General features: G+C 36.0%; 2 protein-coding genes across 6 annotated transcripts in view; both read left to right on the top strand.

Annotated features, from left to right (window-relative positions):
- Positions 1 to 588: 588 nt before the first annotated feature.
- LOC122572844 (stress response protein NST1) lies at positions 589 to 11,589 on the top strand. Of its 3 annotated transcripts, none has more exons than XM_043738389.1 (7): positions 589 to 771; positions 1,557 to 1,614; positions 7,678 to 8,033; positions 8,110 to 8,250; positions 8,328 to 8,468; positions 8,719 to 8,874; positions 9,289 to 11,589. In XM_043738389.1, exons 2-7 carry the CDS (start codon positions 1,578 to 1,580, stop codon positions 9,379 to 9,381), a joined length of 924 nt encoding a protein of 307 aa, XP_043594324.1. In that variant the 5' UTR covers positions 589 to 771; positions 1,557 to 1,577; the 3' UTR covers positions 9,382 to 11,589. The 3 variants fall into 3 exon arrangements, with proteins under 3 accessions (XP_043594324.1, XP_043594323.1, XP_043594325.1); XM_043738388.1 differs by lacking the exons at positions 589 to 771; positions 1,557 to 1,614 and adding exons at positions 5,141 to 5,527; positions 6,638 to 6,727; XM_043738390.1 differs by lacking the exons at positions 589 to 771; positions 1,557 to 1,614; positions 8,719 to 8,874 and adding exons at positions 5,146 to 5,527; positions 6,638 to 6,727.
- A 450-nt stretch (positions 11,590 to 12,039) lies between these two features.
- LOC122572841 (nuclear factor of activated T-cells 5) overlaps positions 12,040 to 23,237 on the top strand; it is a 57,607-nt gene continuing 46,409 nt past the window's right edge. The window contains exon 1 of one of the 3 annotated variants that reach the window (XM_043738378.1): positions 12,040 to 12,262. In XM_043738378.1, the coding sequence (XP_043594313.1) occupies positions 12,190 to 12,262 (73 nt within the window). In that variant the 5' untranslated portion in view covers positions 12,040 to 12,189. The remainder of the gene's footprint in view (positions 12,263 to 23,237) is intronic. The other 2 variants (XM_043738385.1, XM_043738382.1) reach the window with 2 other exon arrangements.

Consider the following 23,237-nt stretch of genomic DNA (forward strand, 5'->3'; position numbering starts at 1 on the left):
TGCAGACATATGATTCATCCAAAATGAATCTTTTTCGAACTGTGTGACTGTGTTTCAGTCAAAAATATAAATGCGTGTATTTTCACAATGCTTCTACTGTACTATTATAGATTGTTTATTATAAATTATATTTTAATCATAGAAATTGCATAAAATGACTCCCGACAATTATAAGCAATTCAATAAAATGCGTAAAAAATCATTAGGTCTTTTAAATTCATAAGTATGTAATTAAATATTACCGAATTATGTATTTATAATAAATAATGACAAACATATCTTAATAAGACATAATATGATATAACGTAAATATGAATAGAATACATTAAGGAAACTGTGATTACCTTGCTTAAGTACGTTGTATTTACAATGGTTATCTTTTAAACAATGAAAACGGTACTGCGTATGCGTAGTAAAAGACCCGCGTGACACGTCCTGGTACAATTCAGCCAACGCTTCAAATTCAAACGAACCAATCTCGATGAACCGATCACTTAGCTTGACCAATGAGAACTCACGAATGTTCGAGCACTTTGACAAAATGTACGTATATGTCGTATGTGTAGCCAAACGTTCACCAGTGTGAATCGCTGAAATACACAGAGATACTTGCATGTCGCAATAAAAGCAGCCAGCAAGCCAGCAAGTCCACCGACCGTTCAGATCTCCTAGCAGTCCTAGCATTGTCAAGTGTGTGCGTGATTGTTCCTGTCGCAGGATCTACTTTTACTCTTCAATAATTACTTATTTATTCTTTTAAAGGGGAAACAGGTAAGTTAATTTGTTTATTTCCAATTTACGACGGTAAGTTCACGAGGTGATAAAGGGACGCCACCGAGTACGAACAAAGAGACACCGCTTACTCTCGTTTATGCTTAATCAATATTCAATACCAAACAAAGAGAGTGCTGTTGTTTTTGTACAAAAACCCTAATCGACATCTTCCACATTCGATTTACAGCGTGACTGCAGTACGTTTTTTTGAACGCGATCATGCGTAGAAGTAATCGTAACTTCGACTTTCTGTGATTGCATTTAAATAAATTTATTATAATATTTTTCGTAAAATATAGAATAGAATACTGAAAACGATTTTTCGTGAAGTCACTGTACGTCAAGCCAAAGCAAATTTGACATATATTCGTGAGGCTGGTTCATTGCACTCTATATACTGTACATTGTACGGACAGCTTCGAATAATTTCAAATACCGTTTACTTCGTTTATGTAAGATTAACACGCAATAATGCTTTGTCTTTTCCTAGAAAGTTATTACCCTTTCATCGTATGCAGGTGTATTATAAGACACGTCTTCCAGGAATAAAATCTTTTCGATCCTTGAGGAATTTGGCCATAATATAAATAGCATATAGTTTCCTTATATACCTCCCTCCTTTGTTTGAAATGAACTTTCTAGATGGGATTATTACATTGAAAATTGCAAAACATGTACGAAAGTTAATGTAGTTTACATGAAACAAGAAATAAATATTCGCAAAAAATACTATCTAGCTTTTTTCAAACTCAGTTTATAAAATGAAAGATATTGTTTTGCAGTGATATACAGCTACGGCAGCAATGGCTACGGCTACTGAGTCGCCTGTTAACAACGAATGTAAGTGATGAAATCTTTGAACAAAGATATTAATCGATTACTTCCTATAACAATTTCTCCAGTTAACGATATTTGTGATATATATGATACTATCTTGAGTATTAACAAAGAATTGCGATAAGATATACAATATATACGTGACATGTACATTATACATCTTACATATAATACATAAAATGTTTACGTTTTTTATTGTTATTTATTCAAATTGATAGTTTATTTTAAGAAAGTAATGAATATATTTCATCAAATATACATTCCATGCACGTTAAGTATATTCATGTATACATTGTTCGATCTTATAAAATCAGTATGTACTACACGTCAACGATGTTATTTACGATACGATAGTTCGGTACACCTATATACATATTATATTTGTAATGACGACTTTCTTCCAGTCATTGTTCTGTCGAGTTCCGTAAATCGCCACGAGTAATGAGCCAAAATTCCGTGTCAAATAAAAAGGTAGTCGTGAATTGTATGTAACACGATTTTTACACTTTTGGATGACAAAGTCAGTACGACAAAGGATCGTTAATTAGGAAGGCAATTTAGATGGCAGTAGGAACACACCCTAAGGCAGCGAAAAGTAGATAGTTGCTGAGAAGAGGTCAGAGCCCTCCATTGGCGTCCTCGGAGAAGTGCAGCCTGCACTTCACCGTGGCAACTGCAGCTTGTCTCAACTGCAGTGCTTGAACGCCTTTCAGTGGTTCTCAACTACCAGCAATTTTAATATATAAAAATGCGTTTCTTTAATAAATCGCTGTTGCGATATTTTTATATTTGTGCAAATAGAGTATTTATTCTATATAAACATGATAAATTGTTGTATTTTCACATTTTGTTCTTTTTATAGTTATATAGTTCAGCTTTTAAGACTGCTTGATATATTAGTTCAAACGTAATTTAAAGTTTCCTTGTAACTGTAGAGTCAATATTTATGAGCGTGACTTTTTCCCATTGTCATATTGGAGCTGAAAATTTCTTTCCTCTTGAAGGCTTTGATAGTTAATACCGATTAAATAAAATATAAAAAAATGATACAATGATGAGTTAAACAATTAATTGTTAAATTTAAAAAATTATCAAAAGATTATATGAAATTTAAAAAATGATCAAACGATGGATTATATGGAATTTAAAAAATAATCACTGCATTGCAACTTATCTCCAGGTTTGTTCTAAATTTTTTACAGAATGGAATATAATGTAAGATACATATAACGAAACATACGTGCTCCATGGGTTGAGTATAGATTTTTTTATGTATCAATTGAATGCGACAATTCTATGGCTATCTGTAATTTCGCAATGCGAATAATTATATGGAAAGTGATTGTATTGATCTTTCATTATCGGACTGTACATGGTGTAACGGGACCCGCATAAGTGTTGTGTATCGATAAATAATGCTGTTTCACAATTGAACGCTGCGTCAGCTGCTAGCATGCGATTTGAAGCCTCGTTCCTCGCTCTTTTCAGACCGGCTTCTCTCGTCGTGCCGAAGGATGAGATTCAAGTTTCTCTTGGACGCGCGAAAGAGAGCAGTTCAGTTAACACTCGGTAGAATTTAAACAGCGTACACATGGTAACATCGAAGTGCGTAGGTTAATCTGATTGTCTGGTGCAAGATATATCGGATGAAATGTCCATAAGTGATTTCCCTCGGTGAAACTCACCGTTGAATTTCTTTCTGCCTTAAAGGGTATGCGACGATAAACCATATTTTAAAACGATGCACCTTTCTTGACTGGTCAACTACAACTTTTACTTCTATTTCTTGTCTTTCTTTTCATTAACGCTTCTTTAAATCATCCAATTAAATGTAACGAGCAAGTGAAACTCATTAAACATCGTATGAGATCGAGACATTCCATGGATCTTCTTTTCCTCTTCGGGTGAATAGATTTTTTAACGAATTGCTATCGGGCAGTTGTTACTTATTATTTATTTGCTTGAGAATAAAATGATTTTCTTTGGTGTACAAGGAAAACGTAATAGTATTAGTATCATCTGCTGTACAGTGAGGTTTAAATGAAGATGTCGGAAAGGTTGAAATTTAAAAAGAATCCTTGGGAAACGGCGAGATTCGGTTTCGAGGTACTTCCATTAGAATACGTCACTCCGATTTCTGCGCAATTTACCACGGTTCGTGACCAGTAGAAAAAGGGGCGACTGCATTATTAACATCGCCTGTTCCCTCGTTCCGAGTTCTGAAAATATTCCACGATATCGATCCACGTGTAGGAGATTCATTCATTTTACGGTATATCCTTCGATTGTAATGCGTCACGGAGTTCCGACATTGCAATTGTTCGATCGTTTCTGTCAAATGGAAAAGTTTACGGAACAACGATTATCGTTTGCGTCCTACATTTTCTGGCTTCGATTTGTTTTAGTATTGTTTTCTACATTCGTTTCGATCGATTTTACCAATTCGCGGGATTATTAAAATACTGCGAAAAATAACCACAGAGGATAAAAAAAGATGAATACGATGTACGGTTAGTCGGATCCGAAGATACGAAGGGTGTGTCCATAGACAAAACAGAAGATACAGTTTCGTAAAAAGAGTAATCTATTTCGAGTGTCAATGTAGAGCTATCGAGAAGGGCAAAAAATATTGATGGATCGTTTAGAAATGAGGGTGGGTGAACGACTGAATTATTCCTCGTGAAACGAAATCACGTTCTACGTCGATCGAAGAAATATAACAATAAAGTCGAAGTTGAAGTTTTCTCAAATGTCAGGAAATTAAGAGGCTTTTGTGTGTTCCGAGGGTTCAAGTAAATTCAAGTAGAAGTGCTTAACACAGATACCGGAACAATCGAAACAAGGTTTCTCAGCACTCTACAAATGCTCTTCAAGGCGCATACTGCAAAGTCGTCAGTTCGAAGATCGCATCCTCGGTGTCGCAACCAAGCAAGGGCAGGATCTAGCTAGCGGTAGGGCTTGATTTATAGTTGCGAAATAGGGCGCCGGTTATATAAAATATTCGCAAACTTTCAAATCGATATGCTGCGGAAAAATGATTAACTCAATCTTTAGATACTGTAATCTCATCTCTGTACAATATTACAATATTATTTGTCTACATTTTCTTACAATTCTATCAAATATAGAAAAGAAAATGTTCGAAAGAAACCTATCGATTACATGTGTAAGAACTGCCATATCTTCGATGGTATTCAATTTCAATATTTTCGATAATGATCTAATTCTTACTAATTCTAACATAGCAAAAATTAAAGAACGCGGGACTATGCTTCGGCGAACTGCGGAATGTGGCGAAGATCGTGATAAGAAGATATCGTCCATTGATCAGCAGGCTGGTGGTACGAGGTTGAGTCAAAGTATAAGAAGCTTGACGGTGGTTGGAGTTAGACAGATGGTATTTTACGCCTCCACGTAGCTTCCACACGTGCCTAGCGACCGGCAGCCGGGTCCACGATATAGGCATGTTAAGGTTGCTCGAGGTGGAGGTTGGAGGTTGGAGGTTAGCAGAGGTGGAAGGGTGGCTTGTCGTCGGGTAGGCTACTCGCTGCAGTGGGGAGTGGTCTGCCGTGACTAGGGGCGCAAGAGGCGCCAGTCGGTGGATATTGAGCGACGCCCGGCGTCGTGGCGCACTGTGCGGATCAGTCGCCCTCCAGCCACCGCCCCAGATACGAGTTCAGCCACTTCCGGCCTTTCTCCTTGCTCGTTGGACGTGTCCTCTCGCCGATTCTTCTGCGCTCCCTTTTTTCATTCTCGTAGCCGTTTTCGCCAAGCTCTTTTAATTTCGCTAAATACGGACCACGATTCGCGGGCAGCAGCGAGTAAACAAACGCTAGAAATATGCTGATCGGTCTTGTGCGCGATTCAGTGCTGCAGTGCTTCTGTCACAGCTGCAAAGCACCTTTGGGCATCGTAGGTGAGTTCTCTATTTGATAAAAATTTTCGTCTTTGCTAGGAAGGAAGATGTGCAACCGATCTTCGTATTTTCTTCTTTTATTTTTTATCTTTTTGTTTCTATGGTAATTCATTTGCCGGCTATGCAGAGAACTAGTAGGGGAGGAGGAGTCGATATCGCGGTGAATGACTCCTACGATCGAAGTGATCCGCTAAATTCGTGACCAGACATTTCTTTTAATCTAATTTTATATGGTATCGTTGCATGCAGTTTTACCTGGAATTTTTTCACCTCTATTCATTGTCGCTACTTACTACCTTTGATATCGCGATCGTTAAATCAATTCTGTAACAACTCCTTGTTTATTTTATTCGTCTTACCTGCTCTGTTTTTTTCAATTTAAAAAATGTAAATTATCAATAACTCTTTTCGCTCTTGACAAGGTTCGAATATATTATGTTTAAATAACTTTGAGGCACAGAGAAACGTGACAATTTCCTCCTCGAATCTCCCTGAAATGTTCTTCTTTTAAATACATGTTTTTTGAACTTGATGGTCGGTGTATTTTTACCGCAGTCTACGGTGGTCGATATCACGTTGGTATCGTATTATCTTAGGTACCTGCAGTTCGATCAATTTCTCTACCCTCTACCAATTGGTACTCGTAGTGTACTCGTGTATCATCGGTATTACTATCCACATCAAAAGTTTATTACACCGGTAGCATCATTATTCTCCATTTATTTTTTATATAACTCAATATTACATAATTTGGTGTGTTAATATTATTTTTGTTTCATTATTTTCAAAGCTTGGCATATACTTTAACACAATAAGCACGGTAATTTGATCGAATCGATATTTCCCATCTTATTAAATCTTGACTTATGTTGAGCTTGTGCAGATACCTATACAGATTTAAGAAATAGTCGGTACGAATGTGCTCCATGAGGAAAGCTTCCACAAAATTCGCTACGATCGGGGTGCGGCCCAAGATGGCCACCCTTGGCTTTGTTGACCTTTGTTAACCGATAGGAGACGGTTGCATCGATTTCCCGTTAATTAAAACATGATTCCTATTTCCCTGGTCCCTACGGTAATACAACACTCATTGATTCTCAATTTTCGAAGCGGGAGGCAGAAGGGGCAATGCGCCCTTCAAGAAGCCCAGCGGCAAAGGAAAACCGCGAACCAAGCAACCGAAGAAAGTAAAGTTCATCAGTGAGTATACGTCGTTTTTTAATTAACGAGTCTTGCCGTCGATCCATTAACTTTGGAATTGCACCAGTACCTACGTAATCGAACGCTTAATCGCGTTTGAATTAAGTTTAATTAACAGCGTTTGACTTTTACTCAAGAACCGCATAAAGTCGATGATGTGGAAAGAAGAATCATAGACCAAAGTAGAAAGCTTTTTATCGTTTAACGATATATCGTTGTTATTTTATATGTTATTGCTTGCTAGATGGTATTTTATCGATTGAAAATTGGATAACCTTTTGATCGATTTTCCGTGCAAATTGCGCTCGCTGCAAAGTGCAACGAACTCGACTCGAACAGTCGCCAATATGTCGCCGGTGAATTATAAATCGAAGGCGGCGAATGTCGGAGAACGCTCCGTTGCGGTGTACGGTAGGGTGGCCGCTGAAAGGTGCGTGTGCCGACGCTAGACGTCGCGGCGCCTAGAGACAATCGTCTCGTGGGCTGATCGATCCTTCCTTCTTGTGGTCTGAGTCATACTTCCGTAACTCGTGTACTTCGAAGCGAATCCGAGATGAATGAGATCGAGAAATCTTCCGCCAAAGTGGATTGTGTCTCGCCGGTCTGGGGGACTGGATGTTTTTAATTGCACCTTGCTCGATGGGGGACGCGTAAAATAATTAATGAATCATGAAGGTTTACTACCCCGTCGTTATGCGTATGTAGATTTTTGCCACGTTACGAGTAGCGATAATTAATTTGTTTTGCATGTACGCAATTGGTTGATTTAATGAAAATTAATTCTTCAATTATGTTAACATTTGAATAATTGTTTTTAATTTGTAAAATTGTACTCAAGTTAGTATGTTTAATATATTGAAGCAAATATTATTAATAATTCTGAATAATTCCAAGGACTTGAAATTAACAATATATTTACCGATACATTTTGCTTATTAACGCGTTTATAGCAACTGAGATTCGATGCCAAGAGAAGTCCAAAGGTGGATTGTGCTATGAGGTAATCTTAGCAGAGCCAACAGTACAGAAGAGAGCACCGTCACCCCCACAGACAAGTCCGACTCAACAAGTCGCTATTGAAGACAAGCTTCGAGCAGCGGAGGAAAGAAGACTTTCTTTGGAAGCTCATAAACTTGCTGCTCTTGCTGCTAAGCTTAGCAAAATTGAAGAGGCAGCTCGCAAAAAAGATGAACTTAGCGCTGCTTTCATTGCTGCGACGCGTGAATCTTTAGATGCTAAGATGAATAATACAGAAGAGAAGCGAGAGGCGCACATTGCGGAACTGAAAAACAAGTTGAAAGAGCACGTTAGTTGAGATCTTCCTTTATTTGAATATATTCGTCGAATAAATGTTATCATGTTTTTTCTATTTTTGATTATAGTTAGAAAGTGTAGAGAAAACTCGCTTGAGTCTTGAACAGCAGACTCAGGAGGTTCGTTGTGCCGTTGAAGAAAAGCTGAAAACTGCCGCCGCTCAGCGGGACGAGAATATTAAGAGGATGCTGGATCGTCTAAAAGAACATGTCAGTCTTCGATATTATTGATTAGTAAAATAAAATATCCTTTTATATATTATTTAATCTCATTTTTTTATTATTAGGAGGAGCAAGTTGCCCGCGTACGCCAAGGACTAACCGAGCGTGTGCAACAACTTGAATCTCAGATTCAAGGCAAGTTAGATCAAGCTCATGAACGCCGTCAGAATATTGAACGTGAACAGAAAGAGAAGCTGCGCATTCATGTAAGTCGTATGCATTATTCATTAACTTAGACTTTGGTATTAGTTTTATGGGTTTTCTATTAGATTGTTTTGGCAACTACCAGGAAGGATTTCTCGCTTCTGTAGAAGTAACACCTGTTTTGGTCAAGTTTTGAAAACACGAGTACACGGGAATGTAGTTTTCCAAACTTGGTTGTTTTCTTAGTGGAAATCCTTTCTTACACACTGTCGTCAATGTTACCCAATAAGGGAATTTGAAATGGTCGTTTAGAACACTGTGAAGATAGCAAAAGTGCGTCAGATGGCGGATGAGTGCGCCACGAGAGAACTTCTGGTGAAAAAGTTCGAATTTGACAAGAGGGTTTCTACTGCGGAGCAGAACCGACAGCGAGAGATTCAACGTCGCGTGCAGGCTATTCGCCAGCATGTAATTTCGCCCTCTTTTTGTTGATTCAATATTCTTATTGTCTCTCACTTCCTATCACCATGAGATATTGGCTTATATTATACCCGTTTCGTTGATTAAGTTTCAGTAGAAATTTTATGAACTTCAGTAGCATACGATTATCATTAGAACGTTTAATGAATTTTAATCGTGCTTTGTCATATTATGTTGCAGAAAATATTCCTCATAGGAATTCAGTTATATTATGTATAATTATATATCTAATTTTTTATCATTTTCTTTTCAGCATGATCCTGCATTTATGAGCTACTATACCTGATGGATGTTAGCTTAATATCACCTCTAGCATGAAACATTTAAACATTATTATTTTAGAATAGTTGAATCTCGTAAACTTACACTTAAAATATCATTCCTATTTTTCTTGTTCTAAAGGAGAGGCGCGCCGAGATGGTAAGACAGAATAAGGCAGCTCTGTCCGAGCAATCTGTCCTGCCCGCTGAAAAGGAAACTGCCAGTTCTGGGTAAACATAACGTCATTCTTGATCGCTATCCTCGTTAAAATACCTTTTCATCGTTATAAAATTGGGGAAAGAGGAGAGCGGGATTTGACTACCGCTTGCAGAGTCACTCGCTGAATAGATCGTCGGAGTTACGTGTTTGAATTTTGAAATAAACTAAAACTAAGGAGTTGCACTCGCTGTGCTTTACGAGACTCCATTACGCTTGGTGCCATTTTCGTTCGCTGGAAGAAAATTAAGGAACTTAATGCAAGCGATTTAATCGTAGTTGGAGAGATTTGCAATTTTAACGGCTTTATTTTATTACAGTTAGATAAAGCATTCAAAATGATTCAAAGAAACGTTTATATTATGGAGAATTAACTGGTTATTTTTCTCCCACCTACTACTCGTGCAAAGAATATCACTGTCTTTATCTAACTACACTCATTTCTTTTTTTTTTTAATGTACACGAATACATAGACGTAAGCCCTAACCTTAACCTAATCCTAACCTCGGTTGAAAGATAGGACATGTAAAATATTTTCAGTTATAATGTGCCTACCACTTACACGATTGTGGATCTTCTAGAAGGTGGCATTAAAAATATCTTATATGTTTATGATTAATTGTGTATGTTTGAGTCTAATATTTTACAACTTTTATAATGCTTGTTTCAGTATATTTCCTTATTTTGATACCTACAATGTTGTTATTTCATTAATTACCCCGTTAAAAAACTATTCCGTTTAAATTTGAAATCAAAAAAGGTCATAGCGATTATCGGAGTCATACGTTAAAAAATTTTTTCTCCTGATAAAGACTCTTTTTATCCTTCATTTTTTTCTTACATAGTTTTTGGTTTCTGCTTTTGTTCGTTAAAAAGTTTGCTTTTATTCGTAGATTAATCATAGAATACTACCGCTACAATTAGATCGTAAGTGGTAATTGCGACCATATGTGTGTACAGTACAGTACATATATGATAAGTATATGTGTATGGTTCGTGCCGACATGTAAGCACACTTATAATATATATAATAGTGCTTTATACTAGGCTTGAAAACTTTAAAACCATTTTGTACTCGATCATTGTAATATTACTGCGCTAACACAACAACAACATTTACGAAATATGTAGTCTAATTGAATATGATAATATGATGCTTCTGTGATGACTTAATTATTTGTCAAAATGTGTAGTCTTTAAGTGAGAGTGTGAGAGAGAGAAAGGAGGAGCGAAAGACATTTGATTCCTCTATGCTCGTATGGATACCGTGGCTTAGGGGCCTTAATTTCGTTCGCATTATATATCATCGCTGGAAGTATTTAAAAATATAACAAAATCCGTATCAGGGCAAAGTTTTCACAGAAATTTTCCTTCGCGTAATGAAATAGTCAGCTGATGATTCCTCGGTCTTCTTAGATACTCGTATATATATAATGGGGATACCACTAACGGAAGGAAACTTTTAGCTTTGGTCACGGTATCGTCACAAAATAAAATGAGTAAAAAGAAAATATGTCGCAGTGATATTGCAACCGATATCCTACGGTCTTAGATATTGATACTACACGAAAAATTTTTACAAAGGGCTATTGCAGAAATGTTAACGCGAGAAAAAATAAATTAATTAAAAAACAGAGATTGAAAGGAAAAAAAGAAGCATTAGAACTTTTACGTCGACGAATATATAACTGTAACCTACATTGCTGAGTGTTGCGGTTAATTCGGCACGTGTTGCAATGTCAAGAAAAAGACGAAAAGTTTTGATTTTTCTTGTGGTTATGACACGTGTCGAATAACGTCTATTTTTGCATAATTGTTGTGATCTTTTGCAAAATGTATTTCGTATAATTATTATATAGATGCCCGACGTATGTATGTTATGATTGTCTTTTTCGATCTACGTTATGATATATAAATATAGATTTCTACGCGATGGTATATATATATATGATATATATATATTATACGGTTACGATATGTACGTATGGTTTCTTGTGAGCTTTGGTAATTGTCTTATAGTGGTGCGAAGAAGCAAATCAATTCTTGCAAAACCATTATTGCAAAATAAATTTTTATTGGATCAAAAAATATATCGCGAGAAACCAATTTCTTAACAATATATTGATTGCCTTCGATATTCTTTGTTCAATTTTTAGTTCGGATAAATGTGTTCGTGAAAGAGAACCTGATTGTATGAAGTAAACGGACATACCTACACGCACTTACGTTTGTTTGTTTTTATTACAAGTTCCCTTTGAGTGTTCCTCTTTGATATATAGCATAAATTAGAATATTTTCATTTTACAAAATGTTAGTTATTTTAACTTAAATTTAAAAATTTTTTTATGACGCATAGATGTTGGCGCCGCGACTTTATAGCTTATGATTTAGATATAACCGACTATCGATAAAACAGATTATTTCAAAATCTTGCCAGTGCCGCTTAATTTGCAATGAATCACAAGGCCCCGCTTATTGTGGAAAAAATATATGACAGTCTTATAATAATAATGTTGCTTCTTATATTAATATTAAGTGTTAGCAAGTTTTGTATAAGATATTGCACGTAACAAATTGCTTACAATTTTCTCATAGCTTTATAATTTTAGAATTAAATGTTCCAAATATAAGGAAAGCATAGATACGTCACCAAGATCTACGTGACGTCATAGGCTGTCGAATGGCCGAAAGCCAAAGGCTAAACGAAACGTCGAGGCAGGCTTTATAGCTGAGTAGGTAGAGGGCAAATGGCTGCCGTGTGGGTGAATAATAATGCGTAGCCAGTGTAAGACAAGTGATAAAAATCGTGATAAAGTGCGTGTACGATGTTACTGAAGGGCCGATTATCGGAGAAGAAGAACCGGAGGCATCATGGGAAAAACACCAAAGCCACAGCCGGTAAGTGGATAGATTGGTATACCAGGAAATTTGCGAAATGGTTCGCCTGCCAGTCGACGAGATAGCCCTGCTGCGTTCTCGGTCCCTCTAATCGTTTTCCATGGTATCAACACAACATGGCCGAACATGTGAAGATTAATTACGTGATATTAACTTACATCTAGTGAATAAATATAAGAAAAATTTCCAACAAAAGTGTATTCAATGTAATTCTATTTGCGTGTCAAAAATTCATAGAAGCATAAATGTTTGAAGCATAAAATGTCAAGATAAATATGTATTTAAAAAATATGTATTTTTTGGAGTAAAAAAAATATCTTTCGTATTATGTTTATGAAATTTAATCATAGAATACGTGATTGGAATGTGTCAGTTTCAAGGTTATGCACAAAAGCGTGCACACTTTAAGAATCGTGTATTTGTAGTTTACTTCACTAAGATGGCGGCTAATTTGTTGAAGTAATAATCATTAAGTTAAATAGTAATCGTGATTAAGATAGAATGTTGTGGTTTTATACATTATTTCCAAGGATAATACATGCTACGAAGCAGTTAGTGAGGTTATGCTGTTTTCAATATGGATGCCTCACACGCTTGCACGTATAAATGCATTTCGTTTTGGTGTGTGTTAGTAAACATGATTCACTGTTGCTTCTGTTACTTCAGTTATTTCCCTAATACTCGGCCTTGGTATGAATTAAATAATGGGATAGGATAGTAACATCATTTGGTTTCAAATTCAAGTGAATTTGAGAATGAGGAGCGAATGTTGACTATACATCGAATGTGTATACGATTATTATCAATGGATCTGAACTTCGTCTCATGCATTGACATGCATTGTTATTAACGATGAAATATCGTCGTTATCATTTAACAATAGTTGTTTTCTTCACTCGAATGAAACACCATATCTTCGTAGAATATTATCACGTTAGAGTTTGTCAGGCATTGGCCCTTTTACACATTAACTGCGTAGCTATTAATTTTACAAGTAATTACTTTTTTCCTGTAGAAAACGAATACAAACGAATAAAGTGTATATGTTACGTTCTTAATTCTAGGTAAACAAGCTTCCAAGAATGTTAGTCACTTACACAACAGTATTCGTTAATTAATATTTAATTGCGTAGATTTACTAGAAAGAGTGCACCATATAACTATTATTATATATGATATGTATATATATATATATATATATATATATATATATATATATATATATATATATATATATATATATATATATATAGATCCACAACATTAATCGTTAAATGTTATTCACGCCAGTACATATGTATGTATGTATGTATGTATGTATAACCTGTCTCGCACAATATGCATTACTAATATGTACGTATTAATGACATAGTCTCGTTTTACTTTAATCTCGTACAATATTATTACGCGTTCGACCAAAAGTTGCTTTCACTTTCCTTGAAAATATATCTTATTTTCGTGTTCGCTACTTCATATACCGGTAATACTATTCTAAAAATAGTATGTATGTAGTTTGTGTACTACGACTAAACACTTTTAACTACATGGATAATTTTACGAGATATTTATAGATTTAATTGAGCGGAATCCTCGATCATAAAATTATTTCAATACTGTTCCGAACGAGATCCCAGTTCGTTTCGCGCATGTCACACGGGAAGTGCGTGTTAGTGAAACCGTGAAAATGCATTCTTAGCATGCTGTGATAAGAATAGAGCAAGGAAGATAGAGTAAGATAACAAATAGAGGAGAGGTACGTACACGTCCGTACGTAATCGGCGCACTTATGTGAACAAGTGTGTGCATGCATACCGTCACTATGCCATATGGAAACATACATCCAATAGCCTCACACAAGGATAATTGTATAAGTGCACGTGTTACCATGACGATAAAGACGCGGATCGATGTTTTTAACCCGGCGGAACGCATCAAGTTGATTTCGCGTCCGATACCTTGCGATATTTCTGTCTTCGTATTGCGCTTTTCCGTTCCATACCGTATCGTATACCTACAACTTGATCGATCGAGTTTAAGGCATGCGGTTTTTACAACGTGTGAATTGGAAAGTTTGCGAGATCCTTCCAAGTTTGTGGATACCACGATCACTTAATTTCTATTTTATATTGAAATTGATTTTTCTTATTAATTACGTTGCTGAAAATTTTACGATTCAAATCCCATATAAATTTATTCCTATCCTCGATATAAATAACCAGCATAATACCAGAAGAAATGATGAATTTGTTATTCCTCTTTTTTTATGAATTACACAATTTCTTCTTTTTAACAGTTATTGTACAACACCAAAGGAAATGCAAGAAACGAAAGAACGTCTTTAAATTTAGCGAGAATAAAAGACCGTTCATATAGAGCTCGGCCCGTGATAAGACTTCTAATTGTTATTCGCATTCGTTAACGACGCTCGATGGGCCACATGACCTGACGCTTTTTAAAATACATATGTCTTTCTTTTCAGTAATTACAATCGTCTGTTTATTCTTTTGAATGTAGGTTATTATCTAGTTCGGTTTACTCTGAAACTTTCAGATCTTCGCTAGCAAGATAACAATTTCAATGATTGTCTGCAATATCTAGAAGTATATTTAACCAGATATCATGTCCTTGAAAGTCTCTTAATTTCTTGATAATACCAGTTAATGATGATAGTTTATTCGTTGAAATCTCTTGGTCATTGACCAACTTCATGGTCTAGTTGTAGCATTTATTCATCTTCTTTTTCTTTTTATTCCGATATGATAGTGATATAGCGATATCAACTTTATGTAGTTATATAAACTTCGTCCATCGTAAGATCTGTACCTCGCAATAGTCAAATATACGCCACTGTGGTTGTCCACGTATCATCGACAGGTATTTTTCGAATCGGATAACGGTATCCATGTGGCCAAATGAAGTGAAACTAGTTTTCTCTGTCTATGAGTTTTACGGTGTATTTACCGATAAGAAACCCATTTTCACGGATTTGATTTCAAAAGATACTGTTCTAGTGTATCTATTTTAACCTTCGAATCGTATTTTCCTATCGGTAGAAAATTTTTTAATTTACTTGGATTTCCAATTTCTTGCATATAGTCATTTTTTTTTTACTTATAGATTCTCTAATTTTGTAGTGTATTACTTTATTTCCGTCTTTTACTCTGTTCAAACGAAAGCAAGATTGGAAGGTAAACAGTATCCGAGTATCTCAACGAGATTAAGCGTTATTTCTTAATATCGTGAACATCATAATATTACAAGATAAAGAATAGAATAATTATTTGCGAACTCAGTAAACACGTATCCTTGGCGATTTAATTCCAAAGATACGGAGTATCAATTGCGGTATTACATTGCAGTAATACTATTAATATGTTAATTTAATAACACGATAAACAGTATAAAATGTCCGGTAATAATGAATGAATGTCGATTACAACAAATACTATACTACGCTGGTCGAAACGGATGAAAAAAAGTCGATTCTGTTTATATCGTTGAATGTAAACAATGCTAAACATTGATTGCTTCATCGTCGAGTGTTTACCTCGATTAACACTACATGTGCGCTACTATATATTGTTATTAATACACCGTGCAACAAGATTAATCAAAGAACATTAAACGTAAGGAAAATAAATCAATTGGGTCCTTATCAAAATTGTCCAAAGTTCTACGAACGTATTGGCTTCAGTGTACTCGTTTAATTGATGGCAACGAACGAGCCGCGGCTAGCACAGTGAATCTAAACGAGCGTTTTAATATCGATGCAGATCCATTTGAATAATAATAATCGTTTCATCGACGTGTACTGATGCAACGGCTTACTTGTGCTGCATACTTTTCTTGCTGTAACGATCATCCTATTACTTTCTATTCTATGAAAGGTTTCTATTAGAACATTCCAAAAGTCTTTGTGTCTTCCTTTGGAAATAAAATTCACAAAGAAACGACTTCGAAAAGACTTTGAAACGCTCTAATACAGTTAAAGATCAGCAAATTATCATTCCTTTTTTCCTTATTTTCTTCTTTCACTTTTTATCCATCTCTTTTTCTTTCTACTTATTCCCTTTTTTGTCGAATCACTTTATCAGCCTGGTATCTCAATATTTTTGTTCGAGGAGTTGGAGAGGCTTAATTCGGATATTTGGATGCGAATGCACACGCCGGCAAATTATCATATGCCTAAAAGTTGTCAAGGACCTGGTCAGGATCGTTTTGCGTTCTTAGCCGAGCCTCGGCAAAATTTCTCGGAGGAATAACGGTCAATGAATCCAGCGTCGGGTGTTAAGCGACTCAAGGTCTTTGTAATCTAGTCTCAATCACCGTCAATCTACACTGATCTTAACAATTTATGGCGGTGCCACCTTCTCGCCCGATGCAGCCTTTCCCATTCTCAATTCTCGGCCAAACCGCTTCCTTCGTACTTTCTTACTAGATATACTACTTTAGATATGCCAACTTTTTATGTCCTCTATACATATTGATAGATTTACAGTATTATCAATTTTCTTTGGTAGAAACATTCTATCTTAGATCGCGATGTCGGTACGCTCTTAAAACATTTGTATCTAATAATAACGATAATGAAATATTTATATAGGTGACATCATACAGTTGAAAAAATATTCACTTTTGTAACCGTCTGTAAAATAAGAGAGATTTATTATTTTTTATTATTATTTATCTTAGTCCGTGCCTTTCGATTTACATTTCTTACACTTATTTTGCACCTTATATATCTACCTTCCCTCTTACCTACTCTATTTTATTGCACTCCCTTAGCTTATTCTATCTCTCACAGCTAAAATTAATCACTAAACACTATTACAACTTATGACTACACGTTATTGCCACTTTTGGTCTTTTGCCTCCTTGCTGTGCTACCTTCTTGTTTTTCCTCCCCGTCTTGTATTGCCCTTGCCCTCCTCTTCTCTATTATTGCTTTTAATTCCATTAGTCCTTCTCCAGTCTCATTCAGTGTTTCTTCCATGTCTTTTGGTCCTGCCGTTATTTCACATTCTTCTATTGCACGTCTCAGGTCTTCTTTCCTTTTACATAGTCTGCATCTTTCTTCTCCCTCTTCTTTCCAGTATTCCCTCGCTTTGGTCTCGTTTCCACATCTGAATCTGGCTAGAATTTTCCTGTCCTTCCACTTCATCCTCCCTTCCAAGTACTTTGGTATCTCATCTTTGGTTATTTTTCTGCTATGTCTGTTATATTTCGATTCCCTTATCCTTTTCCCCCCTCTCTTCTGTTTCTTAAGAGAGATTTATTTATTTACCGAATATTATAGAGAGTACTATACTTTGGACATTTTATATATTTTTACATATCACGCGTATTCTTTGCATTTTTATATCTTCAAATTTCCCATAGGTAAATAAAAATTCATTAGGTAACAATGAAAGAGTTAGGTTCCAATTGGAGTTTCCAATTGGAAATTCACTCGAGAGACCAGTACAATTGGACTCCTCTATTTTTTTTCTCTTGGTTGTCCACTGCATTTCATTTGGCCTACAATTTCTGCCTGACCACAGAGGGACGACTGGCGCCGCGGCGCCCGACGCCACCTCTTTAGATACTATCGCCCTCGTCATGGTTTATCCCAGGGGTTACATTTAGCGGGAAAATCGTGCTATCGAATTAATTGACGCATAAACTGCGGCATATCTGTATGCACATTCGTCATGAGAAACGCGTTCGAATTTCGATAAAATCCTTTTTTCCTTGTCCACTTACGTTTAACATATTCGCTGGTTAATGTAAAAGATACTATCATTTGTTTAATAATATTCAAACATATCGAGTCCATTTAAAATGCGATTTTCCCCTCGTTAAATCGCAAGTATCGCGAAATGTTACGTAACCAGTGTTGATATCATCGTTGTATTATCAACGTTTGAATTATACTGATGCATCGCGCGACTTTCAATCCGAACTTCTCGTCTCTTCTTATTTTTCATCTATTTTTGCAACTTAATCTAAATAGTCTGTTGCTTCTCAATATGCTATCTATTTGCCAGTCAATTTTCGAACATCATCGGATTCTGGTATACGCATTTATCAAGAGAATGTTATATAACGCTAACTATCGATTCGACTCCTTTTGAGAACAATTGGCATTCTAGCTTCAAACAGAAGAAACTTACTTTTTCCTCGAATAATCGCAAGGCGATTCACACGCGGTTTTATAGTATTCGCATTAGTTAGTTGCTTTACCATGCTTTGTGCATGGTGTGATAACACGTGAACGTTATCTACGTTAGTTCGCAAGATATGCTAAACATGCAAACGTTCATTTTTCAAAATTCAAGATCAACGCGTTAAAAAATAGAGAGAGGAATGATAGAGTCATTGATATAATTATATCGATATTTGTTTTTATTTGCGATAGGGATCTATGACTGATATATTATGCGTGTTAAATGAAGCATTTTCAAACTTCATTATCGTTGTAATGATAGATTGTCGCGATTATATCAGTAAAGTCTGAAATAAATAGAACAATGTAGATAGCAATTACATGATATTAGTACAGATATATAGGAATTTGGCAAAGGTTATTCAAATATTTCTACGATATTAATAAGTCTTATTTTCCAATGAAACCACCTTCGGTACTAATTAAAAGTTTAAAATGAATATTTATAAAATATGTATAACTGTGATTTCTATAGTATTATTTTCATTTCCTCTGATTAACGTTTCATAACTTCTATGTATTCTACTAGATCTCTTTCAAACTGGACTAACATATTCGTGATATTATAGTGCTAACGTAGTTTCAAAAAGTTTCACATAACTCACGCAATATATTCGTAAAAGGATTGTACAAGTACTCGAGTACTTTCGTCACTTACTGTACATCCAGAAGCGTATAAAATATAAAAATTCGATAATTTCCTCGAGATAGTGCGTAATTTTGCGACTCATTGACGAAAATGTTTCGATTTCAGCGTACGATCGCTAGAACCGATAAAGTTATCGTTCAACGCGACCTAAAAAACAGACATTCCATATGTCGCAGTCCAATGAGATCGATCGACTTTGAGGGCATGTTTGCGAACGGAGCGTGATCGCTTATGTAACGTTCCGAATTTTTCTCGGTTTTCAGCACATTGAACCGATTATCAGGAAACCGGTGCGATTCTTTCTCTCGCCTTTTCGCACGAGCCTGGCTACCGTTGTCGCGGCGGAAACCACGTTCGTTCATAAAATGTTGCACGAATGAAGAATGTACCAGTAATCGCGGTCGAACGAGGAGACCGGTTCTCGCGATACGTCGTACCGCCGCCACGCCACGCTCATAGAATATATCGAATAAATCGCGAATGTGCATGAAATCATCGCGAGAATGCCACCAGGGGGGTAGATTTGCGTCACAAGCGAGCTCCGTTGGATCGTGAGATGATTTGGTTTTTGTGTTTATTTACATATACCCAAGACCAATCCATTTCCTTCTTCTTCCTGTTTTTGCAATTATACATGCGTAATGCTGCTCGAGATGCATATATTTTTCCGGCTCAATCGGCCGTCGATCGATGTTATCGTGAGTTTTTATAAGAAGCCGATCTTACGCCGACGTTATTCATGCGATATTTACGAATAATAACGAATCGACGCGACGATTAAATTATACTCGTTCCCATCAAATGAGAGGTTCCTGGCAAAGTACGCGATGCAAGGGGAATTTCAAGGTGGAATTTCTTGTATGCATTGGACGCTTTTAGCTAGACATATAGTATATTTGTATGATAACTATATGTATAATATATGTATATATATATATGTACATATGTGTGCAAAATATGTATATCATACTGATTATGTAAACATACGGATGAATAGTTGATATGATAGGACTTCTCTATCTATCCATGTGATATTTCTCGCTAATCACGAAACTTTATTTAGATTATTCTATCATTCATTTGTATTCTATGGTTATGCTCTATTGCTCTCTGTATCTATGTGCGCTCGTAAAATTATGAATTTACATAAACATTTGCAGTCTACTCATATCACGAGCTATCCTCTGTCAGTAAATTTTAAAACGTGTCTCTCTAAAAATACAAGTGGGTATAAAAAGATTTTACATGTATCTACCTATGTATCTGTCAGAACAACTACGATTTCCACAGGGTTAAATTCCATTGATAACGCATCGATCCGTGGGCTAAAAAGGATCCGCAATCTATTTGAATTTTTATTGCGAGATTAATAACGCGATTCGCGATAAACTAAACACATAACACGTATATAGAAACGCTCGAATTCGAACGGATGTTGCTCAGCTTTTTCACATCTGGCCGGATCTCAAAATCTCCCGCGGAACACTAAGCGCATTTCACGGGCTCGCCAAAATTTCGGACAAATGCAGACGCAGAAATGCGTTTGCTGTTTCATTCGTATATATGTCATATGCATATTCAGCTTCATATTTATGTAGCTAAATCAGTTTCTACGATATCCATCGTGTACAAAGCGGAAGTTAAGCTCATTTGCGGTTTGCAGCTTGTTTTTTCTGCTTCAACCAGGAAAGTCTGATAATAATAGACTTCTTTCGTGCAATACAAGACGTTAGTGGCCCCTTTAATCCGAGAGGAATCGGTAGTTACTGGGGAAAACCAGTTTCGCGTTGTTCATGAACGACCAACTCACCCTTCGTGTTCCTCTTTCGTATTCGTACAGCGCGTTTCAATCGACCTTGTCGCTACCTTCTTGGAATTCATACTTCGAGCAAAGAGAAAATATGAAATATCATAATGTCCTCGGGCACCGGTGTTGTTCGAACGGCGCCCGGACTACCTCGAAAGATCGATTTCCGCTTTCGTTCCATTCGAGCGTTAGCCAGAATTATTTTAATTAAATTCTTCTTTTGCGGGTATCAACAATTCTAGATGACTTTCATTGTTTTTAATTTCCATTGAAAATATTAGATTAGAAACATTAGAGACTGAAGTTTCTAATTTATGGAAAGTAATTGAATGTAATTAACACGCACTAGAATTTAGAGAATTTAATTCTGTGTGTCATAATGCTAGACGTAGTTATCAGTTTTTAAGTATCGAAGACCTAATAACGAGTATATCAAAATAATGGAAAAGCGAAAATAATCAAAATGATTGGATTCGGTGTTGCATAGTTAAGTCTTTCAAATATATATTTTATTTGATTATGTTATATCATATTATATATGCACATACACAGACGTATATAACACTTTGTAACACCATATTTGAAGCAATTAGGGGTTACGCTTCTGAACGAAGCAGAATGAACGGCGAGGATGAAATACGACATTGCTTAATGTCTACGTTCTTATTATATCAAACTGAATAATATTGTTAAATATTACTCCAAAACTTGGACTTCATTGCACTGATCCTTCTATCAAGGCTTAACCAGTGTACACTCTTGTCTCGCGTTATCAAGAAAATTTAACGTAAAAGCTTGCATCGCGGTTATGCAATCAGACATTCGAAAGATATTAATACGCCAGATAATTTGCGTATTCCTTCTTTCTTTTTCTTTTTTTTTTGCCATTCATTTAATTTCTGCGTAACGGGATTCAGCGAGGGAATGCTATTTTATTAAAAAAATAACAGTGTACCAACCTACACTATTATGGTTGTCAGCTCTTCGCATAACCATCGTTCGGCTGACTGATAAAAAATTTACGCCGTGTCATGTAACTTGTTACACAAGATTAGCCAGAAGCAAAACGTTTCGCCGCGACGCATTTTAGTCGTAAGGCAACAACGGATCGTCAAGACAGAGATGAAGATGGGTCGTGGTCAAAGTATGTGCTTGACTCGGATTAATAAGGCCAATTGCAGTCGTTAAAAAGACTCGAGTTTTTCTGGCGCTTCGACAGCAGGCAACGATTAGAGCGTATCTTTCTCGATTCTCCTTAGACGTTAATTAATAGAGCGACGATTTCGCTTGATAAATGCGAAGTGAATTATTGAAGTGCTCGTTCAACTTGATCTGCGATAAACGAAGCCGATTCGTGCTTCTATCGAGCGACTATATCGTGTTTTAATTTCGATGCTTGTATCGTCATTTTCATCGTGTTTCGATCCCTTTCTCTTGTAATATCTCGATTGCTGTCTCTTTCAACAATTTTTTATATTTCTTTGTACACGATTCTTTTGGTGCTAAAAATTTTATGACCGACACGGAGAAACCTAGAAAGTAACCAAAAACGAGGAGATCCGAGAAGCAATAAAATTACAACGAATGGAATGCAAAAATCTTATAAAATCAATGGCAACATGCGCAAAAGCAGTTATTCGTACATATAGAAACGCCACAGAATATTTAATAATACAGGTAAATGAAAATTTCAATTATCTAGTATATATCATTTAGTATTTTTCGAAAATCCTAATAAAGTTAACTTTTAATACGAGACGATGATTTAAGTATGCTATAAAACACTCGCACTGGGACATTGGTTCCCTGAAATTAATGGGCTGAATTCCTGTAAAGTTAAGTGGCCGAGTAGATTTTCAGAATTATCGACTGCCTTGGCATTCGATGCTAACGTGTTTGGTTTGGAAAGCTCGTCGTTTGGAATCGTCGAAAGTCGATTTTTGTTGTTTCTTATAGTTCCGCGATTTAATGTTCACGTCAATTTCGACACGTGTCTCTCGTTTTGATCTTAGAGATATTTTGCACTGTCATCGGAGTAACAGTTATACATATGTATGAAGATAATTGGATATGTGAGCAGTAAGAGAAAAGGATAAAAGATAGGACAAGGAGAGTGATTCACAGGTATTCCTATTTAACAACATTAATAAATGTTAACTCGTCCAAGGATCTTTTTCCTGATTGTAAATTAGGAGAATATGAAGGAGCAGTTGATACAATTTTTGCATCACTGTGTCTGCGACGCATTTGTATTTTCACGTTTGATCTTTTGAAGTCTACAGAACAGAAGAAAATCCATTAGCTGCTATTTTTA

The sequence above is a fragment of the Bombus pyrosoma genome, linkage group LG11 (genome assembly GCF_014825855.1).
Source record: "Bombus pyrosoma isolate SC7728 linkage group LG11, ASM1482585v1, whole genome shotgun sequence".
Taxonomy (NCBI): Eukaryota; Metazoa; Arthropoda; class Insecta; order Hymenoptera; family Apidae; genus Bombus; species Bombus pyrosoma.

Excerpts from the sequence above, each read along its gene's own strand:
- LOC122572844 (XM_043738388.1), top strand. The coding sequence starts at position 5,452 with ATGCTGATCGGTCTTGTGCGCGATTCAGTGCTGCAGTGCTTCTGTCAC. Across the intron at positions 5,528-6,637 it reads AGCACCTTTGGGCATCGTAG|CGGGAGGCAGAAGGGGCAAT; the intron begins GTGAGTTCTCTA and ends CAATTTTCGAAG. Across the intron at positions 8,875-9,288 it reads TGCAGGCTATTCGCCAGCAT|GAGAGGCGCGCCGAGATGGT; the intron begins GTAATTTCGCCC and ends CTTGTTCTAAAG.